Genomic DNA, 24,631 nt, shown 5'->3' with positions numbered 1-24,631 from the left:
ATTATATAAATCTGGAATAAAAAGCCGGTTTCGGGAACGGTGACCATGGAATAAATGGGATTGTGTTAAAAACTCCTTTGGTTCGCTGAGGTCTTTCAGGAAAGGATGTATGTTGTCCTTACCTGGTGAGGCCTATCTGCGATTCTAGGCCCACACCAATGTGGTTGACTCTCAACTGCCCTCTGAATAAGCCTAGTAACCCACTCAGTTGGATTCAAGAAGCTTGGTCGCAGCCACCTTCTTTTGGGCATTTAGGGATGGGCAATGAATACTGGCCTTCCCAGTGACGCTTGGCATCCCAGGAATGAATTTTTGAAAATGGCCTAGTTGGGAAACAAAGTCACCAGGTGGAGGCCGACCAGGCATATATGGCAAGGGGATCTGCCGGACTGAGAAGATGACTAAATGGGTTTCCCCAAAGTTGGAGCTGAAATGCTGTAAACACAGAGAAGCTAACCCCTCCATCTCCCAGAGACAACGTTCCCACAGCCACAGGAGGGACAATATGGTTAAACAAAATGGCTGAGCTATGAGCCCTTTTCACTGCTCGGGGAGAACAATCATGTGCTTTGAAGTGCCTGGTAATGAGCTCCGTTGATGATCCCGGTTTGTACAAGTAAAAATTTGGGGGGCTATGGGGAAAGAGGAGGGATTGATATCCTTCGATGGGCCAGCGCTGGTACCAGAGGCTGAATTGCTCCCTTTCTGTGCTGTATCATTCTACGATTAGCATTTGGAAATTGCTCATGGCTTCTGCCAAAAACAGTTTGATGTTTGTCTGGGCTGACCGAAGCAAACGTCCAATATAAGCTTGTAACCAGATCTTTTCTGAATTCACCATAGAACCCGTGACGGTAGAAATATTTAAGTCATTTAAACTGTTGGATACTTACATTGTTTAAATTCTCTTCCCGTGGGAGAATGTTAACCCTTTCTGCATGGGCAAAACTATGCTTTAAAAAAATGATTTGTTTGCACATCTATTTATGCCTCTGTTACCTCTCGACTTGACTATTTTAACACACCCCCGATCAGCTTCCTATGTTCCATCCGCTTATGAAATTAGCTTTTTTGCTCGTACCTTGACTGGAACTAACATGGTTCTCATCCAAGTGTTCACTGACCTACATTAGTTTCTGGTCTAGTTTCTTTTTTAAATTACCCTTGCTTTAAATTCCTCCCTGGCATTACTCCTCCCAATCTCTCTAATCTCCTTCTACCCTCTGAGAACATTGTATTCCTCTGTTATTGGTCTCTTGCGAATCCTTCATTGCCATCGCTCCACCATTGATTAACATGCCTTCTGTTGCCCTCGCCCTGGGCGGAACGGTAGCACAGTGGTTAGCATTGTTGCTTCACAGGGCCAGGGCCCCGGGTTCGATTCTCAGCTTGGGTCACTGTCTGTGCGGAGTCTGCATGTTCTCCCCGTGTCTGCGTGGGTTTCCGGCGGGCGCTCCGATTTCCTCCCGCAAGTCCCGAAAGACGTGCTCGCTAGGTGAATTGGACATTCTGAATTCTCCCTCAGTGTACCCAAACAGGCGCCGGAGTGTGGCGACTAGGGGATTTTCACAGTAACTTCATTGCAGTGTTGATGTAAGCCTACTTGTGACAATAATAAAGATTAAAAAGCACTAGAATTCCCTCCCTAAATCTCTCCACCACCCCACCTCTCTCCTTCTTTAAGACATTCCTTACGACTTTCATTGAATCCCTACAGTGCAGAAGGTGGCCATTTGGCCCATCAACCTCTTTGACCGAGCTTTTCCTAACCTGTCCTAATGAGCTTTCACATGGTTCGGTGTCGAACCTTATTGGATAATCCCCCCTGTGAAACGCATTGGAACATTTTACTACATTGAAGGATCTATATAAATGAAAACGGCTGTTGTTTCTGTACTCGCTCTGCCTTAATCCAAGCCTGCCATTTTGGAATAACAAACCCGCGCTACTCAGTAAATTGCTCTTCACTGTTTCTGCTCTTCGAATTGATTCCAGGTTTGCGTGGGCTTATGATTGCTGTGATCATGGCTGCTCTCATGTCATCTCTGACGTCAATATTCAACAGCAGCAGTACACTGTTTACCATGGACATCTGGAGAAAGATCAGAAAGGATGCCAGTGAACGGGAATTACTGCTGGTTGGAAGGTACGATCCACTGTCTAAGACTCAGGTGGTGTTGGTGCACAATAAATCCTGGCCGGGAATAGCACTTTTCTCAACTCGTAATGCAAATCGAATACTAACCGGGTTGATGTTAACATAACTTTGCTTTATTGAGGGAAACATTACCAGCCCACATGAGGCGGGTTCCCAGCAGAGGGTGGGAGGGGGCAGTCAAATGGACGTCGGAAGCCAGGGCGGAATAGCTCCCCTAGCAACGGGAATGGGATGGGATAGGCTTCCTGTCTCAAGGAGGTGGGAAACAATTTTAAAAATTCAAATATCCCTTCACCAGACTGCCGGCACCAGTTCCCCTTTATCCGCAGTATATGTTACTGCCTCAAAGCGCTCCAATACGTTTTCTACACATAATTTTCCTTTTACAAACCATGCAGACTCTACTTGATTGCCATGAACTTATCCAAGTGCCCTGCAATAACTTCTTTAATAATTGCTTCTAACATTTTCCCCTACAGATGTTAAGCTAACTGGCCGAGATTCACATATTTTGTCTCCCTCCCTTTTTGAATAATTAAGCTACATTTGCTATCTTCCAATCTAAATTAAAACCAATGCATGGCTATCTCAGGAACCACTTCTATTAAGGTCCAAGGATGAAGTCCATCAGGACCTGGGCAACCTTCAGCTCTAACAAATATTAGGAGGAGAAGGATTTTCCTGATGCCTTAGATATCCTGAATGTGGAGCAGGTTTCATGGTCTTTTCCAACCTGTCATTTTTGACTATTCGTGAAGACCACTGTAACATTAATTTCCTCATTTCCCTGTGATGGAACCATCAATTCAGCGAACACGTGTAGTTGGATCTGAACAGAGGCTTTAATACACTTACAACAGAGCCAGCCTATTCGTCGTTGAACTTCAGATGAACTGCAGGCTGGCTCTAAGGCACTGATCTTTATACATCGGTCCCAGGGGGAGGAGTCCTGGGCGGAGCCAAGGGAGGAGCCCAGTACAAACTCTCGCGTACTCCCAGAGCGACTCCCCCTGGTGGTCGGATAGTGCAACTGCACTTACAATGGTGGATAGTGAACATATATACACGGAGTTATATTGGCAACTATATACATCATTGATCTGACAACGGGTAGATAACGAACATATATACATGGAGTGATATTGGCAACTATATACAGTGTGAATCACATTCACCACACCCTGGTCTTGTAGATTCACTGTACTGGACTTCCACTTAGGCCATCTCCCTCTTACTATCCCAGCGCAAAGGCATTCCATCAGAGTCTCACTCAGTTGGACTCTTGTTATTCCTTTGACAAAATAAAGATGTTCTCTGATAATTCGTTTCTGCTGTGAATCTCTCAGTTGCTCTTGGTGCTCGCTCCTTACCTCTGAGATGAGCCATTGCAGCAGAGAGTGAGCCCTTGACCTGGCTAATCAGCGCCACACTGCATGGGTCACAATCTTAACGCTGTACAACTGTGCCAGTGTAACATTCTTTTGGGCCCAATCTGCATTGACACTCTTCTCCACCTTAAAAAAAAAAGTGATGATTGTAGAAAGTTGTCCCTGAACTATTTTGGATATTCTCTTACACATGCCGTGTTTGCTCTGTTTAGGATTGTGACGGTGATACTGGTTGCAGTGAGTTTGGTATGGATCCCAATATTGCAGAGTGCTAACAGCGGGCAACTGTTCAACTACATTCAGTCGGTGACCAGCTATTTAGCTCCTCCTGTGACTGCAGTGTTTGTTCTCGCAGTTTTTTGGAAAAGAACCAATGAACCGGTGAGTAATTTGAGCGCTTGTCTTCAGCTGCATGCACCTTAAGCTCCTCCCTACGCCACTGCCGATCGACCTTCCTCTTCTCCTTCAAGATCCTCTTTAAAACCCATCTCTTTGACCAAGCTTTTGGTCACCTGACATAGAGTTTGGCATTTTCCCATTTTCCTGCAGAGTGGCGCAGTGGCCGTGAAAAACAAGGTGGAAGCCGCTGACCCCAAGGACGGCTTCCTGTGCCGTGTTTTTAGCCACTTAGGCAAAAGAAAGTTGAGGGATGGGTCCCACAACGTTATGCTGGCAGGGCAGACTCTGATTGAGCTCGCCCCAACATCAACTTAGGTTTCCAAAAGATCGGGGCAGCCTGATTTAAAATAGAAGCAAACCCCTCCCGCTCTCCCTCATCACAGACCCCCCCACCCCCGCCAACACAAAACCCTGTCTTGACCATGGAATATCCCCGCCCCACGAAACACGCACTCCAGAATGTCCCTCGACATTGCCCAGGTACTGCCCCGGCAGTGCCAGGGGGCAAAGCTAGGCACAGTGCCAGGATATTACCCGGGCCTGGGCCTCTCGCCTTCGGGGCCTGTACACACCTGTGCACCTTCGGCAGGTTCTGCGCGCCAGGTGCTCGTTGTGCGGGACTTGTCATGATTGACGTCTGCGTGCCCTCACACCCATGTGAATGGAGAATCCAACAGGGAATCCCGTTGGGGTAAAAGCCCTTCTGGGGCTCCTGTAGGATTTTCCGTCTCTTCCGCCATTCGCCTCCCTGAGAATGGGAGAGTAAAATCCCCTCCCATCCCCCCCCCCATATCTCCTGATACAAAAACAGAAAAATTATAGATATACTAGCCGGAATTGTCCGGTCATTGCGATTCACTTCTCCCGCTAGCAGAGCCAATGGGTTTCACGGCGGCGTGGGGTGGTTACAACGGGAAATCCCATTGACAAGCGGCGGGAAGAAAGAATCCCGCCCCCAGCAAGCAGCGCGCCGCTGACAAACACGTGGCTGGGGAACAGGAGAATCTCGCCCATTGACTAGGGTCGCAATATCTGTGGAGAGAGAGTGAAAGCTTCAGGTCAATGACCTTTGGTCAGGACTCCTATTTCAGGTTTCCACAGTATGTTTGTTCGTCAGTCTCCAGATGTGTCAAATTCTGCTCCAGTAAAGCACCTTGTGACATTTTACTGCGTTAAAGGCACCATAGAAATGAAAAATTTCAAAGAAAATCTAAAGCAAACTGTTTAGATGCAGCTTATTGTGTTTTGTGATCTTGTTCTGGAAGTGAAAATCTTGCGCAGAAAATCTTTATTTCCTTCCCCATTATTGGTCATCCTCTCTACATTCAGAGTCGTCCAGCACGGGAGGGAGCCATTCAGCCCATCTTGCCTGTGGCAGCTCGGAGTCAGAATTGGCTTCATGTTCCACACCAGAGATTTGAGCATATAATCCAGGCTAACACTGGTTAATGGTGCCATCATGGGATGTTTAATGAAGACCCTATCTACCCTTTTGGGTGGATATAAAAGATCCCATGGCATTATTCAGAAGATATTCAAGGTGTTTTCACTGATGTCATGGCCAATATTTATCATTTAATCAACATCACAAAAAAACCCAACAAATAATCTGGTCATAATCTCATTTCTCCCTTAGTACTGCGTGGAACATTTGTATTCCATGTTAAAAAATTCTGGAGGGAGATTTGGTGCTGGATTTTTATCATAACAGTGGGGCGAGGGAGGAAGTAAATTTCCACAAAGGTGAGATTTTTTTCTGCAAAGGTGTGTTCGAACTGGGTTGGGTCCACCACCCCTGGAAACAGAGTGAGGGCAGTCACAGGGGTTGCCTGGTGCATAGACAGGCTGTTTAAAATAAAAACAATTAAACAGGCCCTCTAGCCTTCACTCCTCATAGCCCCTTCAAGCCCCCAACACAGTCCCCATACCATCTCCAAGCCAGTTTATGCCACCATGTACTGCTCCATCCATTCCCAATGACCCCTCATATCCTCCTTGCCAACCTATGACCCTCCACCCATAATGAGTGTACAATCAGAATTGGCTGAGAGCCCAGGCATCCATTAGCCTGTTGAAATAGCTGCACCCAGGGGAAATCATTACTTGATTAACAACCTTCTCGCTCTGAGATCTATTTCTCAATTGCTTAATGTTTATTTACACAAGGTAAGTGTCAAATGCTGGGCTGGTTTATCTGGGGCTGGTTTAGCTCACTGGGCTAAATCTCTGGCTTTGAAAGCACACCAAGCAGGCCAGCAGCACGGTTCGATTCACGTACCAGCCTTCCCGGACAGGCGCCGGAATGTGGCGACTAGGGGCTTTTCACAGTAACTTCATTGAAGCCTACTCGTGACAATAAGTGATTTTCATTTCATTTCATTTCATTTTGAATACTTGCAGTTTCTGCTATTGATACTTTAAGGAATTGGTTGATTGACAGTTTTATAGGGCTGTAATAAAGGAGTTCATTGGAAGAAAGTTAGGAATGAATGACTATTTTTGAAAACTTTTTCCACACTTGACATTGTTACTATAGGGCTAATTGGTTCGATACAGAGTGTATTTCGGTAAATGGGAACTTAAGTACCATAGGTTGATATTCAGGGTATGAGGGATCTATTGGGGTGGGAGAAGGGCATAGGCTGGCATGGGGGAATGAGTGACCATTGCGGGTGGGCAGAGAGATATAAGTTGGCATGGGGGATGTGAATAAGACCTTTTGAATTTACCTTTGAAAAGGTTCGCACATCCAACCTGTGGTTCACACCACCTCTGAGGGGTCGTGAACCACGACTCATTGCAAAGGTGGCCTGACGTCATAAAAGTTGCAGAAGGCTAAGAGTTGCCCATCCCCGCAATGGAGCCAGCCAGGCTGGGAGTGCAGGCTGCGACCTCACAACCCGTACCAGCCACTATTTTTAAATATTTTCACAGTCCCCCTTACTCCATGAAAATCCAGCCCACAATTCCTTTTCCTACCTCTGAGCCATACAGACAGCTCACTTTATGGCTTTGCTCTCTCAATGTGACAACAGGATGGAAACCAGCGCATTGTCCACCATTAACCCCAATTATGTGTGATCAGCTTTTGATTTATGAGTGTCAATGAGAACCCATGAGTCTGCTTTTCTTCCAGGGTGCATTTTGGGGTCTCATGGTCGGACTAGTGGTGGGCCTGGCGAGGATGATCATGGAATTTGTACACCCCTCACCGCGATGTGGGGTGTACGATCCAAGGCCTTCAATACTGAAGAAAGTTCACTACCTCCACTTTGCAGTCATACTGTGCGCCCTCACAGCTCTCATCGTCGTGGCAATCAGCCTGCTGACAAAGCCTCCGGATGAAAGTCAGGTACGGTACACCTTCCACTTTTCAAATGGTTTACCTCAGCGAAACTCCCTTCTTTTGGGCGAGGGGAGGCTGGAGCTTTTTTTCATCCTCTGCCTCCTTTTGCTAAGGACACCTGGGGGCAGATTTTCACAGGGTCTTCTGTTAAACTAACCCAAGTAACAATAATAATAATAATCTTTATTAGTGTTGGCTTACATTAACACTGCAGTGAAGTTCCTGTGAAAATCCTTAGTCTCCACACTCGGGCGCCTGTTCGGGTACACAGAGGGAGAATTCGGAATGTCCAATACATCACGTCTTTCAGGACCTGTGAGTGGAAACCAGAGCACCCAGAGGAAATCCACGCTGACACGGGGAGAACGTGCAGACTCCACACAGACAGTGACCCAAGCCGGGAGTCGAACCTGGGACCCTGGCGCTGTGAAGCAACTGTGCAACTGTGCTAACCACAGTGCTACTGTGCTGCGAATCAACAGCCAGACAGTCAGTAATGGGAGGCACATTACCGGTACTGAGTGCCGTTAAACGTGGACTGTTTAACTCGTCAACGCGCCATCACGAAACATTTAAGCTCAGGGAAGGTGGTAAGAGAGGGGGAGGGGTGGCATTGTTAGTCAAGGACAGTATTACGGTGGCTGAGAGGACATTTGATGAGGACTCTAATACTGAGGTAGTATGGGCTGAGTTAAGAAACAGGAAAGGAGAGGTCACCCTGTTAGGGCTTTTCTCTAGGCCTCCGAAAAGTTCCAGAGATGTGGAGGAAAGGATTGCAAAGATGATTCTGGATAGGAGCGAAAATAACAGGGTAGTTGTTATGGGGGACTTTAACTTTCCAAATATTGACTGGAAACACTATAGTTCGAGTACTTTAGATGGATCCGTTTTTGTCCAATGTGTGCAGGAGGGTTTCCTGATGCAGTATGTAGATCGGCCAACAAGAGGCGAGGCCGTATTGGATTTGTACTGGGTGATGAACCAGGACAGGTGTTAGATTTGGAGGTAGGTGAGCATTTTGGTGATAGTGACCACAATTCGATTACGTTTACTTTAGCAATGGAAAGGGATAGGTATAAACCGCAGGGCAAGAGTTATTGCTGGGGGAAAGGCAATTATGATGCGATGAGGCAAGACTTAGGATGCATCGCCTGGAGAAGAAAACTGCAGGGGATGGGCACAATGGAAATGTGGAGCATGTTCAAGGAACAGCTACTGCGTGTCCTTGATAAGTATGTACCTCTTAGGCAGGGAGGAAGTGGTCGAGTTAGGGAACCATGGGTTACTAAAGCAGTTGTAACACTTGTCAAGAGGAAGAAGGAGGCTTATGTGAAGATGAGACGTGATGGTTCAGTTGGGTCGCTTGAGAGTTACAAGTTAACTAGGAAGGCTCTAAAGTGAGAGCTAAGAAGAGCCAAGCGAGGACATGAGAAGTCTTTGGCAGGTAGGATCAAGGATAACCCTAAAGCTTTCTATAGGTATGTCAGGAATAAAAGAATGACTAAGGTAAGAGTAGGGCCAGTCAAGGACAGTAGTGGGAAGTTGTGCGTAGAGTCCGAGGAGATAGGAGAGGTGCTAAATGAGTATTTTTTGTCAGTATTCACACAGGAAAAAGACAAAGTTGTCGAGGAGAATACTGAGATACAGGCTACTGGAATAGAAGGGCTTGAGGTTCATAAGGAGGTGGTGTTAGCGATTCTGTAAAGTGTGAAAATAGATAAGTCATCTGGGCCAGATGGGATTTATCCTAGGATTCTCTGGGAAGCTAGGGAGGAGATTGCTGAGCCTTTGGCTTTGATCTTTAAGTCATCTTTGTTTACAGGAATAGTGCCAGAGGACTGGAGGATAGCAAATGTTGTTCCCTTGTACAAGAAGGGGAGTAGAGATAACCCCGGTAACTATAGACGAGTGAGCCTTACTTCTATTGTGGAAAAAGTCTTGGAAAGGTTTATAAGAGATAGGATGTATAATCATCTGGAAAGGAATAATTTGATTAGAGATAGTCAACATGGTTTTGTGAAGGGTAGGTTGTGCCTCACAAACCTCATTGAGTTCTTCGGGAAGGTGACCAAACAGGTGGATGAGGGTAAAGCAGTTGATGTGGTGTATATGGATTTCAGTAAAGCGTTTGATAAGGTTCCCCATGGTAGGCTATTGCAGAAAATACAGAGGCATGGGATTCAGTGTGATTTAGCAGTTTGGATCAGAAATTGGCTAGCTGATAGAAAACAAAGAGTGGTGGTTGATGGGAAATGCTCTGACTGGTGTCCAGTTACTAGTGGTGTGCCACAAGGATCTGTTTTGGGGCCGTTGCTGTTTGTCATTTTTATAAATGACCTGGAGGAGGGCGTAGAAGGATGGGTGAGTAAATTTGCAGATGACACTAAAGTCGGTGGAGTTGTGGACAGTGCAGAAGGATGTTACAAGTTACAGAGGGACATAGATAAGCTGCAGAGCTGGGCTGACAGGTGGAAAATGGAGTTTAATGCAGAAAAGTATGAGGTGATTCATTTTGGAAGGAATAACAGGAAGGCAGAGTACTGGGCTAATGGTAAGATTCTTGGTAGTGTGGACGAGCAGAGAGATCTCGGTGTCCATGTCCATAGATCCCTGAAAGTTGCCACCCAGGTTGAGAGGGTTGTTAAGAAGGCGTACGGTGTGTTAGCTTTTATTGGTAGAGGAATTGAGTTTCGGAGCCATGAGGTCATGTTGCAGTTGTACAAAACTCTGGTGCGTCCGCATTTGGAGTATTGTGTTCAGTTCTGGTCGCCACATTATAGGAAGGATGTGGAAGCATTGGAAAGGGTACAGAGGAGATTTACAAGAATGTTGCCTGGTATGGAGGGAAGATCATATGAGGAAAGGCTGAAGGACTTGAGGCTATTTTCGTTAGAGAGAAGAAGGTTAAGAGGGGACTTAATTGAGGCATACAAGATGATCAGAGGATTAGATAGGGTGGACATTGAGAGCCTTTTTCCTCGGATGGTGATGTCCAGCACGAGGGGACATAGCTTTAAATTGAGGGGAGATAGATATAGGACAGATGTCAGAGGTAGGTTCTTTACTCAGAGAGTAGTAAGGGCGTGGAATGCCCTGCCTGCAACAGTAGTGGACTCGCCAACACTAAACGCGTTCAAATGGTCATTGGATAGGCATATGGATGATAAGGGAATAGCGTAGAGGGACTTTAGAAGGGTATCACAGGATGGTGCAACATCGTGGGCCGAAGGGCCTGTACTGAGCTGTAATGTTCTCTGTTCTATGTTCTAACCCGCCGATCACGATCAAAATGACATTTAGAAGTTTTTCGTTAAATCGCACCCTCTCTGTATATACTGCTACCACATGTTACACTTTTGTGTTATGGTGAGCTTCTGTCATTTGTGTGTTGTCTGTAATGTCTTAGCTTGTTCACCACATTCTAGACATTTCTCACATGAGTGCCCAGTAATTCTCTGTAACATTGGAGCCTTGTCATTTCCCAATACATTCATAAGTATTGAACTGACAGATTGTTGATCTCTTCTTCTGGACAGTTAATGCAGAAGTCTCTTATATTCCAAACCTTATTTGTAACATTTAAAAAAAAAATAAGTTTAAAGTCCCCAATTCATTTTTTTTTCCAATTGAGGGGTAATTTAGTGTGGCCAATTCACCTAACCTGCACATCTTTGGGTTGTGGGGGTGAGACCCACGCAGACACGGGGAGAATGTGCAAACTCCACATGGACAGTGACCCGGGGCCGATATCGAACCCAGGTCCTCGGCGCTGTGTGGCAGTAGTGCTAGCCACTGCACCACCGTGCCACCCTTCCTATATTCCAAACCTGATATTGTATGGCTATTGAAATTACTGCAAAATCAGAATTTGGTATGTCGATACATATTTTGAAAGAGCAGTCTGCCTAGTCTACCTGGTACACCCAAAGAGTGGGATTCTCTTGCCCCTCCCACTGGCGGGATTTTCCAGTACCACCAAAGGTGACCCTCCCGCCCCCACCCAAGACTTTGGCGGGACCAGAATTTCCAGCTGGCGGACAATGGCAAATTAACTCCGTCGCTGGAAAAGATGTCGCAGCGGAGGGGACCCGGAAAATCCCGCCCACTTCTATGAGTACATTCCTTATGATGTACCAGACACGATTCAAGAGCCTATCGTTTTATGCTGTGCTTTGCTACTGTGATTAAAACCATACAATGTTGAATGTGTGAATGCTGATACAAACATGTATAAATATCTTTGAGCTTAGAGCATGTCAGTTGGGTTGCCAACCCTCCAGAATTGCCCTGGAGTCTCCAGCCATTGAAGAATTGAATCATAGCATCCCTATAGGCATCATGTCTGCACCCACCATCCAAAAGAGCACCCTACTTAGGCCTGCTCTCCATGTGACCCCAGCTAACCTACATATCTTTAGACACCAAGGGGCAATTTAGCACGGCCAATCCACCTAACCTGCATATCTTTGGACTGTGGGAGGAAAGCGGAGCACCCGGAGGAAAGCAACGCGGACACAGGGAGAACATACAGACTCCACACAGACAGTCATCCGAGGCCGGAATTGAACCCCAGTCCCTGGTGCTGTGAGGCAGCAGTGCTACCCTCAGTGCCACTGTGCCGCCTCCAGGGCGCTGTTATTGAACACTTTTGTTTATGAAAAATATTGGAGATGAGGAAGAAAGGTTGATTGAACGAGTGGTCGGGAACAGGAAGATCATGTGATGAAAACTCCAGGAATCTGGCCAACCCGAGTTGGCAACCCTTCTCTCACTCCGGCCTGTTGTGGCTATTAATTTAAAATGGTGGATTCAGGCCTTTGAGAGAAGTAATAGAGATTGGGTCACTTCTAGAAGGGCTGGACACGAAGTAATTACTTCAGGATCAGCACTGGGTAAGGTCTTCCTGCCCCATGATTAGCCCCATCAAGCATGTTTCATAATATTCTCAGTGCAAGTTAGATTCCTTTCAACTGTTGTCCCTGATAATGTTCACTTCGGAGTTGAGTTTTGATGTGGTTTTGCTGCATGATTTAATGTTTAGATTTGATTTAAACCAGAGCCCATCCTTAAAATGAGCACACCTGTCCAAACTAAGATTGCGATCCACCCACGCTAAAGCGTGAAAGAGTGTTGTGTATATAAAACGTGCATAATAGCAAGAAAAACATTATAAATATTAACCCTTTGTTTACTCGGTATGTTTTACAGAAAGAAGCTTCACACTGTGCTTCATACACTTGCTCCAGCCGGCAATTAAAAGTGCCAGGCTCGGAATCAATATTGTTGGACCAAAACGTTCCAATTAAGTTTCCCTAGTTATTGTGGGTGGGAAGTGTTTTATTGTTTTCAGTAACTCAGCCGGATCGTTTCAGATCTGAAGGAAGCCACCATCACTAAACATTCACGCTTGCTCCTCAGATGAAAAACATTACTTGGTGGACACTTTCACGAGAGAGAAGGCAGCCTGACATACCCCTGCAGAAGACATTGCCTGAGAGGCATTCTTGGGACAACAAAACTGAGGGTAGGTTCATTTCAGTCTTTCAGTGTTTTACTGGACTGAGGGGAACAGCATTCATTCTGCGAGATATGGAAAGGTAAGCAACGCCCTCTCCCCAACTACCCACTCAATTGCTTGATGGGTTGCTGCTTCGCTCGTTTCAACTCTGAGGTTGAAGGAAGGTTTGTGCATGAACTCCCCAGCAATTGGTGTTAGAACTCCTGCTGTTATTGATATACATTAATTACTTTATACCAAGTGGTGGGCCTGGGGTCCATATGTGACCATTCAGGATTCTGACTGCAGTCCACAAGACACTTAGAATTTACAGTGCAGATGGAGGCCATTTGGCCCATCGAATCTGCACCGGTCCTTGGAAAGAGCAACCTACTTAAGCCCACGCCTCCACCCTACCCCCGTAACCCAATAACCCCATCTAACCTTTTTGGACACGAAGGTGCAATTTTAGCATGGCCAATCCACCTAACCTGCAAGTTTTGGGCTGTGGCAGAAAACCGGAGCACCCGGAGGAAACCCATGCAGACACGGGGAGAAAGTGCAAATTCCACACAGGCAGCCACCCGAGGCCGGAATTGAAACCGGGACCCTAGAGCTGTGAGGCAGCAGTGCTAACTGCCACCGGGCTGACCCTAAAGTCGACACTTTGTTGACCGTTGCCCAAACGCAGGGTTACCAGATTCCACTCTTTTCCAAGTGCACAGTTTTCTCCTACCCATGTGACTGAAGTGATACGCACATAAATCAAGGGCAAAGTGAAGTGAGGTGCGTGCTGATTGGCTCTGAGAGCTCTGCATCCAATCAGATTGTAAGTATTTATTTTGTTTTTACCATTTGAAGTTGATATTTCTATGACTATATAAATGGTTAAGCATTTCCTATAACTCGTTATGAAATATTTGACAAGTATTGAAAGTATTGAATCTTATTCATGAGGTCCTGGTCAGTGAACAAGCCCGATTTTAATCTCGAGGTCCATTGGGATGACAGAGAGCCACTCACGTGGTCCACTCACCAGCCTAGGATGCCCATCACTGGCTTAGTCCTTGTACAGGGCACAACTTCCAAATTTGCAGGTGATACAAAACTCAAAAGCATGGTAAGTTGTGAGGAGGATAGTGTGGAACGTCAACAGGACGTAGGCCGGTGGAATGGGTGGACAAATAGCGGATGGAATTTAATGCAGAGAAAAGTGAGGTGATTTGTTTTGATCGGAAGAACACAGACAATACAAAATTAAGGATACAATTCTCAATGGGGTGCAGGAATTGAGGGACCTGGGTGTACATGTGCATACATTATTGATGGTGGAGGGACAGGTTAAGAGATAAAGCAAACAGCATCCAGAGCTTTATCAATCGGGGCACAGAGAACAAAGTGAAGGAAGTTATGTTAAACTTATATCAAACACTGGCTCAGCCACAACTGGAGTATTGTGTTCCTGTTCTGTACGCCACATTTTAGGAAGGATGTAAAGGCGTATAGAGACAGTGCGGAAAAGATTTATGGGAATGGTGCCATGGATGAGGAACTTCTGTGATGTAGATTGATTAGAGAAATTGCGACTGTTCCTCTTGAGAAGAAAAGGTTGAGCGGATATTTGGTAGAAGTGTTCCAAACCACGAGGGGCCTGGGCAGACGTGATAGGGAGAAATTGTTCCCATTTATGGAAGGATTGAGAAACAGAGGGCACCAATCAAAGGTAGCTGGCAAAAGGAACAATGGCTGCATGAAAACATGTTCACACAGATAGGGATCTGCAATGCAGTGCCCGACAGGGTGACAGATCGGCTTCATCAGCCGGGACTTTCACAAGGGAATTGGATCATTATCTGAAAAGGAAGAATGTGCAAGATCCTGGGAAAGAGGCAGAGCAGTGTGACAAAATGAATTGCAAGCACAGACACAACATGCTGAATTCCTTCTTTCTGTGTTGTCACTATTCCAGGTTACTGCTCAGGTGTCAGTTGCAATGATATTCCTTCGCTGTCTCTGGGACCAAATCCTGAAACTCCCTCCCTAACAGCAGTGTGGGTGTACCTACGCCAGATGGATTGCAGCGGTTCAAGATGGCCGCTCAGCTCCGCCTTCTCAAGGGCAATTAGGAATGGGCAATAAATGCCGGCCTTGCCTGCAGTGCACACATCCCATGATTAAAGAAAAATGTTTCAAATTCAATGTCCTCAGGGAAGGATGACTCACATGTCACAGCTAGACACAACAAATATGAAAACTACCACTATCTGTGAAACCTGTGCCCCCATAGAAACCATTGTTGCCTTAAGGAGACAGGGGATGTAAATTGAGGAGTATAAGAGGGGGTTGTAACATTTATACTTCTACCTATCACAGTTACATTTATTTCAGACCTCCCTTGCCTTTCAGGCACTCCTTAAAACCCCTATCTCTTTGATCATGTTATTTCCCATCTGTCCTAACATCTCCTTTTGTGGCTCCGTCTCAAATTCAGTTTGAGAACGAGCCTGTGAAGCAGCCTAGGATATTTGACTCCATTAAAGGTGACAAATAAATTGATATCATTGTTATCTTGAGGGTCTATTGGAGGACGATTCAATCTGGCTTCCAAAAGGGTATTGAGTAATTACCCGAAGAGAAAGTAATTATGGGGCTACAGAGGAAATAGGGTAGTGGGACGAGCAGAGTTCCTTTTGCAGTGAGTCTGCACAAGTGTGATGGGCCGGAAGGCCTCCTTCTGTGCTGTATCCATTCTATGATTCCTTGGTACTATACAACATTAGTGAAAGTTATAAAACTCAGGAAGAACAACTGATACAATGGAAAGGTTCAATAACATGGTGCAATCTTCTACTGATTCAATAGTTTGGATTTTAACTGTAGCCTGGGATATGTTGTAATATGTATATTGCTATGTGGTTTTTGGTGACAAATCCCTGTGCTGCTAGAGGTGTCGCCTGTAATGATGTTAGTAGGGGAAATAAATAGTTGGTAAACCCAATGCAGACCGGGCTCTCCACTGGGAAATGGTTTTAACTCTTTGCGTTGCTCATGTTACTGTTAAATTAAATACTGGTCACTGGGGCCTGTTAGACATTTGTTTAGTGTTTTCGGGCAGGTTCCAACGGCCACATTGCGCCTGAAACGTAGCTCGCTGTGGAGCAACGTGGCCAATAAAGGCGGGAAACCCCCCCCCCCCCCCCAATCCTGGGATCTACGCGGTTCACAACACCCCACGAGATCTAACGCTCCCATAGTGCGTTGGAGTTTGGGGGGTTTGGCGATCTGGCAGAGAAATGGCGGCCAGATCTCTCACTACACTGAGGAGTTCCGGCGGGCGGAGCTACCCGGTGTAGAAAACAGGGCTACGTGCGGCTTTGACCACACGTTCCCCACTGAAGCCCCTTAGTTAATACGAGTGGCAATGTATAGCCATGTGTTTCTCAGTGTTCCAAGCGCCGGGAAACACGCGGCTAAACACGCTCGCAATGAGACTTTGTTCCCATTTAGGTGAATTCTATTTTTTTAGTAAATTATTTTTATTGATTTTCCAAAAGAGACAAGGAGCAGGTAAACAAAGTAGAATACATTACTCCCCCAGTAAAGAAACAGACCAACAAAAACTAAGCATGAAAAAAACAGTAAACAGTAATTAACTGTATAAAGAAAGAGACAAATGGCTGTCACCTACAAAATAAAATTCTCAGTGGATACTCTAATGGCATACTTAATCTTCTCCAAATATAGAAAAGACACTAAGTCCTCCAACCAGGATGAAGTGGGTGGTTTGGGGGACCTATATGTTAATAGAATCTGCCTGTGGGGTATTAATGAAGCAAACGCAATCTGCTTAATCTTGGTGACCAGAGCAGATGAGACTCCAAATATGGCGATCAAAGGACAAGTCTGTAGGTCAATATCTTGAACTTTGGATGAATGACAAAGAAGGATGACCAAAAACTGGCCAACTTCGGACACAACCAGAGCGTATGGTCTGCAGGGGCGAGGGAGAACCTGCATCTGTTGTTGGAGAAAAACTTACTAATTCTGGCCTTGGTAAAGTGAATTCTGTGCAGATCTTTAAATTTAATTAAGCTTAACCGAGCACAGGAGGGTGCGGAGTTGACCCTTAAAAGGGCCTCTTCCCACCAGTCATCCGCAAGGTCAAGCCGCAGCTCCGCTTCCCAATCATCTCTTGCCTCTTTTGGAGAAGGGAGGGACCAGAGGATAGCATGAGATTGCGCAACCTTGAAATAAAACCACCGCTGGTTTGAGGCAATGACAAAATCCCTTCCATTTGGAAGTAGTTGAAGAAAGGATGGACAGTTCAAGTGAACAAAATTACAGGTTTGAAAATGGTGTGCAAGTGTCCTGCCTCTTTATTTCCTTTGTTCCCATTTTTTGAATGTTGTTTTATTATTTTGTTCCGTGGTCCCATAATTGGAATGTGCCTTGAAGGAGTTGACTTGAGGTTGAAGCCGCCTGCTTGTCAGGACACTGTGTTCCCAGGTTTTGTTTCTGTTGTTTTAATTTTCTACGTTTGGTAAAATACGCACTGTAAAAAATTATGTTCTCCCGGAGAATCACATTGAGGGTTTCTCATATTATTGATCGGGGTGATGGAATCAGATTTGTTTGATTTAGTAAACCATCCATACTGGTGAATATAAATTTACAAAAATCGTAGGTGGGATTCTCTGATCCTGAGTGTTGACGGCGTCATAAACGCCGTCGCGTTTCTCTACGGCAGCAACATGGCCTCAGGAGCAGCGATTCTGACCCCGACAGGGGACCAGCACGGCGCTGGAGCGACCCACACCGCTCCAGTTGCCGATCCCCGGCGTCAGATGGGTGCCGCGGGACTGCGCATGCGCAGTGGGCCAGGCACCAATGCACGCATGCGCAGTGGCTCCCTTCTCCGCGCCGGCCCTGACTCAACATGGCGTAGCGCTACAGGGGCCAGCACGGAACAAGAGAGGCTCCCAGCCCGAGAGGCCAGCCCGCCGATTGGTAGGCCCTGATCGCAGACCAGGCCACAGCGGAGACCACCCCCCCCCCCCCCCCCCCCGGGGGGCGGACTTTCCGGGGCAGCCCGCCGGGTAGGGGAGAATCCTACCCCATGTGCGCCACCCGTACATCGCTCAACCGGAAGTCACTTTGACTGTATCTATTGAAGCAGTTGTGGAAACCACAAGATAATGGAGACTCACAGCCAATTTCTCAAACTACAGGAGATACCCCAGGGATGAAAATCTACTCTTGATGTGATAGTCCAGACAGGAGTGAAATCAGGAAGCACTCATTCACACAAATGGTGATTGAAACGGGAATCTGGAAACTAATTGGAATCATGACCACCGAAATTGCTTGTTTTTCATTCAGTGGTTCATGGGATGTGGGCATCACGGACAAGGCGGGCATCTACTGCCCAGGAGATGCTGTTGGAGAGCCCCTTTTGTTAGGTAATGGCATTGAATATATGGTATAAAAGGTAGATGGAGTTGAGATCGAAATCAGATCTACTTGAAGAGTGGATCAGGCTCAAGGAGATGGGTGGACTCCTCTGGTCCTTACTAGGGATCTTTGGGCAACATGGAGCAATAGATAGAAGGCCGCTGATGAGCTTTCCATTGTAGTATTGTCAGGGTGCCTTGTCAATGATGGTGGAATCAGCCTTGTTTGTGTGTTCGAGCGCAACCAATAATGACCTGCACCCATGCAGTTGGACTTCAGTTGCTAGGTTGCCAAAATGTACGTTGCCTTATTTACACCAAAATGACACACCCTCGATATCTATGTCCCCATGTTACTGTCATTCTTGTTGAACTGGTAATTATGAGCTGCTGAGGCTCTGAGGATTTAGCCTCCCTTTTGGTCCTCTTTCTTCAGCGGTTAACTCAAACAAACATTCACAATATTGCTCATTGTATAAATCGTTCAATGCACAGTTCAAAGAAAGGGCAAATGACACGGTGGAAACAGTAATGCAACAAATATTTCTGAAACTCACCACTGTAGATGAAATAAATGCTTTTCGTGAGCATTTAACCATGTCTTGCGAAGCTTAAGGATTCAAACTTCACTCCAAGGCTCCAAATCCACGGGGATATGTGGCTGAGAGTGGCCCTTCAGGGCACCAAGATCCAAAGATTCAGTCTCCATTGGAGGAATGCTACATCTGGTAAAACACAGGAGGGAGCATCTGTTGCTTTGGCAACCAAGCAAGTGGAGTCCAACTGCACGGGTGCAGGTCATCATTGCTGGTGCACGAACACACAAACCAGGCTGATTCCACTATCATTGACCGAGCATCCTGACAATACTACAATGGAAAGCCCATCAGCGCCCTTCTACCTATTGCTCCATGTTGCCCTAAGAATCCTACAAAGAACAGGAAGAGGCCATTCAGCTCCTCACGCCTGCTGCACCATTCAGCTAGTCATGCCTGAGGTTCCCGTTGAATAGTATTGCTCAGGTAAAGTAGAAGAACGCAGTAAATAGCACCTCTATCAAGCCCTCATCTGGTAACACAGTGCCACAAGCGGTTCAATGGCCTCACCAGGACCAGCAAGGTAGGTGGTGGCTGTTGCACTGCCTGCATTAGCATTAATAAACCTTTCTGTGTTGAAATACATTATTAGTTCATCATTCATACACAGGATGTCCTCCAAGACTCTTCACACAGTTCCTGTCATCTACAATCGTGTTTCCACTCACTGTTCAGTCCAACTATTAAAATCCCCATGTGAAACATGCTTGCCTGTTTTGTGCACCTATTGTTCCCTCTAAGGGTTTGCTTGTCAGTAGGTAAGCGGGTTACTGGCTCCAGGCAGCCAGACAGCATTTTCACTGCATCATTTTTCAGAGTGTAACCCAGAAGCACAAGCAGAATATAACGGGATGCAGTGGGTGTTCCCCACTAAGTGGGATATCCACCACCTGACCTCCAGCTTTTGACTCAATATAAAGAGACATCTCTAAGAGGTTCGTAGGCAAACAAACTAAAGAGGAAGTAAACATAGGGCAAGAGAGCGAGTGCCCATTGCAGTTTAGTCATCATATTTATCTTCTGTCTTACGCTGCAGCTTAAGGGCTCATGGCAGAGAGGGAATGGGTGACCACCAGAGGGTCGAAGACAATGAGGCATGTAAAACAGGAATCACATGGGGTCACGCTCAGAAAAAGGGTTTCCGATTTAGAAGCGGGTGAGGGAGCTGGTTCCTCAGAGGAGTGCAGGGAGAGCCATGTTTGTGGCATCACGGTTATACTGGAAGGGAGGAAGAAGAGGGGAGGAGAGATAGTCATAAGGGAATCATTAGTTATAGGAACAGACAGGCATTTCTGTAGCCATAGACTTGACTCCAACATGATATGTTGCCTCCCTGATGCCAGGGTCAAGGGTGCGATAGAGCTGCTGCAGGACAATCATCTGGGGGAGGTTGTGGTCCACATTGGTACCAATGACTGAGGTAGGAAGGAGGACGGGGTCCTGCAATCAGAGTTGAGGGAGCTAGGCAGAAAATGAGCAAGCAGGACTTTAAATGCAGTGATCTGCGAATTGCTCCCAGTGCCATGTGAATGTGAGTACAGAAATAGGAGGATAAGGCTGATGTGTGCCTGGCTGGAAAGATGGTGCAGGAGGGAGGGTTTTAGGTTCCTGGCACTGACTCTGGGAGAGAGGGGATATGTACAAGCCGGATGGGTTACACTTGAAAAAAGCTGGGGCAGAGTACCTTGCGGGCATTTTGCTTATGTTGTCAGGAGGGTTTTAAACTAACTCGGCAGGGGTGTGGGAACCAAGAGGAAATATTAGAGTGGCATACCAGACTGCATAAAATACCGCGAGGGACAGAAAGCACTAGTATAAAGATCAGTAAGTTAATATGTGAAGCTGGAGTAAGGGAGAAAGCAATGATGTCTAAATCAGGGTTACTGTGCATGTAAAATGTAAATGTTGCCACAGTCCCAGAGAACCATAGGTTTCTCTCCCTTTGACGGGCAAAGAAACACTGTCTATAGAAGGGTTCAAAATTGATGAGGAGGAACTGCTGAATAAATCGTCAGTACTGACAAGGCACGGGGACCGGATGAGATGCATCCAAAGATGTTGAAGGAAGTGAGAATGGAAATTGCTGGCCATAATCTTCCAGTCTTCACTCGACCCATGAGAGGTGCCAGAGGACTGGAGAATTGCAAATGATACGCCCTTGTTCAAAAAAGGATGCAAGGATAACCCCAACAATTACAGCTCAGTCAGTTTAACATCAGGGGTGGGCAAGCTTGTAGAAACAATTATTTGGGATAGAATTAGCAGCTGCATGGAAAAATGTGGGTTGAGTAGGAAGAACCAGCATGGGGACATCATGTTTAACTAACTTGCTGGAGATTTCTGAGGCAGTAACAGAAAGGGTCAATGAGGGTAATACTGTTGATGTGGTGTATATGGACTTTCAGAAGGTATTCAATACAGTGCCACACAACAGACTTGAGAGAAATGTTACAGCTCAAGGAATAAAAGGGACAGTAGCAATGTGGGTATAACATTGGATGAATAATAGGAAGCAGAGAGGCATGGTCAATAGATATATTTTGGGCTGGAGGAAGGTTTGTAATGGCATTCCCCAGGGATCGGCATTGGGACTCTTGCTTTTCCCAATATATATTCATTATTTAAATCTTGGTGTGTCGGGGATAATTTCAAAGTTTGCAGAAGTCACAAAACTGGAAAGTATTGTAAACTGTGAAGATGGCAGTGTAGAACTTCTAAAGAACATAGACAAGTTAATGGAGTGGGAAGAAAGGTGACAGATGAAATTCAATGTGGAGAAGTCTGAGGTGATACATTTTGGTAGGAAAAACATGGAGAGACAATAGAAAATAAGGGATAAAACTCTTTAGGGGGTCGAGGAACAGAGGGACTTGGGTGTATATGTGCATAGATCATTGAAGGTGGCAAGGAAGGTGTTGGGAGCAGTTAAAAAGCATACAGTATCCTGGGCTTCATTAATAGGGCCATAGTGTACAAGAGCAAGGAGGTGATGCTGAACTTATACAAGACACTAGTTAGACCTCAGTTGGAGTATAGTGTACAATTCTAGGCGCCACACTATAGGAAGGTTGTGAGTGCATTGGAGAGAGCGCAGAAGAGGTTTGCAAGAATGGTTCCAGGGATGAGAAACCTCAGTAGTGAGGTTAGATTGGAGAGGTTGGGACTGTTCTCCTTGGAGAGAAGAAGGCTAAGAGGAGATTTGATAGAAATGTTCAAAATCATGAGAGGGCTGGACAAAGTAGATTGGGAGGAACTGTTCCCACTCTTGAAAGGATCAAGAACGAGAGGGCACAGATTTAAAGTGATTTGCAAAAGAAGCAAATGTGATGTGAGAAAAAACCTTTTCAGACAATGAGTGGTTCAGGTCTGGAATGCACTACCTGGAAGTAGTAGAGGCAGATTCATCTGAGGCATTCAAGAGGGCAATAGATCATTGGATTGGATTGGATTCGATTTGTTTATTGTCACGTGTACCAAGGTACAGTGAGAAGTATTTTTCTGCAAGCAGTTTATTATTATTTTAATAGAAACAAAGTGCAGGGGTACGGGGAAAGACAGGGGAATGGCACTAACTCATGGTGCTTGTTTGGAGAGCTGATGCAGACACAATAGGCCAAATGGCCTCCTTCCGCACCATAACACATATAATCTGTCATTGCAAAACATAATGAACCCTCGCATGTTATTCATTTAAAATCTCTTTGGGTGAGTTGCCTGTTCTGATACTAATATATTGACCAATTATCAGCATCAAGTTTCCAAGCATTCACTATGCATTGGGTTGGCCAAAGTCATTTCATGTGGTATGGACTTGGTGGGAACTATGGGCGGGATTCTCGGACCCCGCACTGGGTCAGAGAATTGCTGGGGGTGGGTGCACGATTCACCCGACGCCAGTCCGCCGATTCTCCGGTGACCAGAGAATCGGGGTCATTGGCGCTAGCCCGGTCGGTGCCACGCGGTCGGCATGGCGCCGGTCGGCGGCCGCACTATGTGGCCCCCCCGCCCCGGCGATTCTCCATGAGCGATGGGCCGAATGCCCGCCGTGATAGGCCGACTCCTGCTTGTGCCGTTCAGTATGGTCCTACCCAGCAGGACATCAATGTTCATGTTGTGGAGGGCGGCCCTGAGGGGCGATCCGACCCTGGGGGGACCTCCATGGTGGCCTGGCCTGCAATTGGGGCCTACCTATTGATGGGCAGGCTTATCCTGGTGGGACCTATGTTTCTCCACGCCGGGCCCCTGCAGCTCTCCACCATGTTGCGTTGGGGCCGGCGAGGAGAAGGTAACCCATGCGCATGCACGAATTCGCGCCGGCCGTAGTGTGCAGGCGCGGACCTGCGGCACCCGTTCTGACACCGGTATCGGCAGCTGGAGCTGCGTGAAGCGCTCCAGTGCCGTGCTGGCCCCCTGTGCGGCACAGGATCGCGGCTCCTAGGGGCCTGTTGACGCCATCGTAAAACGTGACGGCATTTAGGACACTGTCAACACTTAGCCTCAGGATCAGAGAATCCCGCCCTACATTGCTCAGCTGCTCACGTTGAGAGAAAAATCTTGCATTTGTTTTAGCCACTTTTAGTAACTCTGAATGTCACAAATCTCTTACACCCAATGAATTGCCTTTGAATTGTTCACTCTTGTAGAGTAGGAAACAAAGCACAGCAAGATCCCACAAACGCCAAGAAAAATTATAGTAAGAAGTCTTACAACACCAGGTTAAAGTCCAACAGGTTTGATTCAAACACGAGCTTTCGGAGCGCAGCTCCTTCCTCAGGTGAATGGCGAGGTATGTTCCAGAAACATTTATATAGACAATGCTCACTGTGCTCAATGCTTACTGTGCTCACCCCAGTCCAACGCCGGCATCTCCACATCAAGAAAAATTATGGTTTAGAGCTGTTAGGGTAGATATTGAGCAGGACGCCAGGTAGAACATCGACATTTCTTCGAAATATTGGTACCTCTTGTGTCCCCCGACACCTGTTTCCAAACATTATCAGATTTTATAAACTCCTTAATATTATTGCTTATTTACTATTTGTGTAAAATTTCTTCCCACTGTAATTTTTTGTCTTTCCTACATTATGGACTGCTTTGTGCTCTCATTGTCTTTTGGTTCCCAGATGTTGTTTATAATCACACTTTTGTTTGGAAACATCAGAAACATTTAATTTTGGCCACGCTGTCTGGTTAAAAAGAATCAGGTTGAGCTGATTCTGAACACGTCACTTACTTCTCTACTGCATCTGTGAGGTGGTACCCCCGGAACACTCACACAAAACACATTGTGACCAATAAAAGACAGAGAGTTGGGATAAGAGGGGCATTTTCTGGATGGCAACCTGTAATTAGTGGAGTGCCTCAGCGATCCGAGCCAGGGGCCCACAATTATGCATGATATATTTTACTGACTTGGACGAGAGAAAGAACGTATTATTGCCAAGTTTGAGGACGACATAAAAATAGTTGGGTGGTGAGGATGACACAGCGAGTCTACAGAGGGATATAGATAGATCTGGTGAGTGGGCAAAAACTTGGCAGATGGAATATAATGTAGGAAAATGTAAAATAATTCACTTTGTTATGAAGAATAAGGGAGCTGGATATTGTTACAATGGAGAAAGGCTGGAGAAAACTTCAGCTCAGAGAGATATGGGGGCCCTTGTACATAAATCGCAAAACATTAGAGTGCAAATTCAGCAGGTGATTGGGGAGGCAAATTAAATGTTGGCCTTTATTTGAAAAGGAATGGAGTATATAAATAGGGAAGTCTTACTAAAACTATACAAGGTGCGAG

General features: G+C 46.1%; 1 protein-coding gene across 1 annotated transcript in view; it reads left to right on the top strand.

The window, feature by feature from the left end:
• Window positions 1-24,631, top strand: part of slc5a10 (solute carrier family 5 member 10) — a 153,772-nt gene that overhangs the window by 127,397 nt on the left and 1,744 nt on the right. The window contains exons 10-13 of the mRNA XM_038820095.1: window positions 1,996-2,146; window positions 3,759-3,927; window positions 7,082-7,297; window positions 12,710-12,815. Coding sequence (XP_038676023.1) covers window positions 1,996-2,146; window positions 3,759-3,927; window positions 7,082-7,297; window positions 12,710-12,815 — 642 coding nt within the window. The remainder of the gene's footprint in view (window positions 1-1,995; window positions 2,147-3,758; window positions 3,928-7,081; window positions 7,298-12,709; window positions 12,816-24,631) is intronic.

This window comes from Scyliorhinus canicula, chromosome 15, assembly GCF_902713615.1.
Source record: "Scyliorhinus canicula chromosome 15, sScyCan1.1, whole genome shotgun sequence".
In the NCBI taxonomy this organism is placed as follows: domain Eukaryota; kingdom Metazoa; phylum Chordata; class Chondrichthyes; order Carcharhiniformes; family Scyliorhinidae; genus Scyliorhinus; species Scyliorhinus canicula.
The sequence above is the reverse complement of the archived record's forward strand: the minus strand, read 5'-3'. Positions and strand labels throughout refer to the sequence as shown.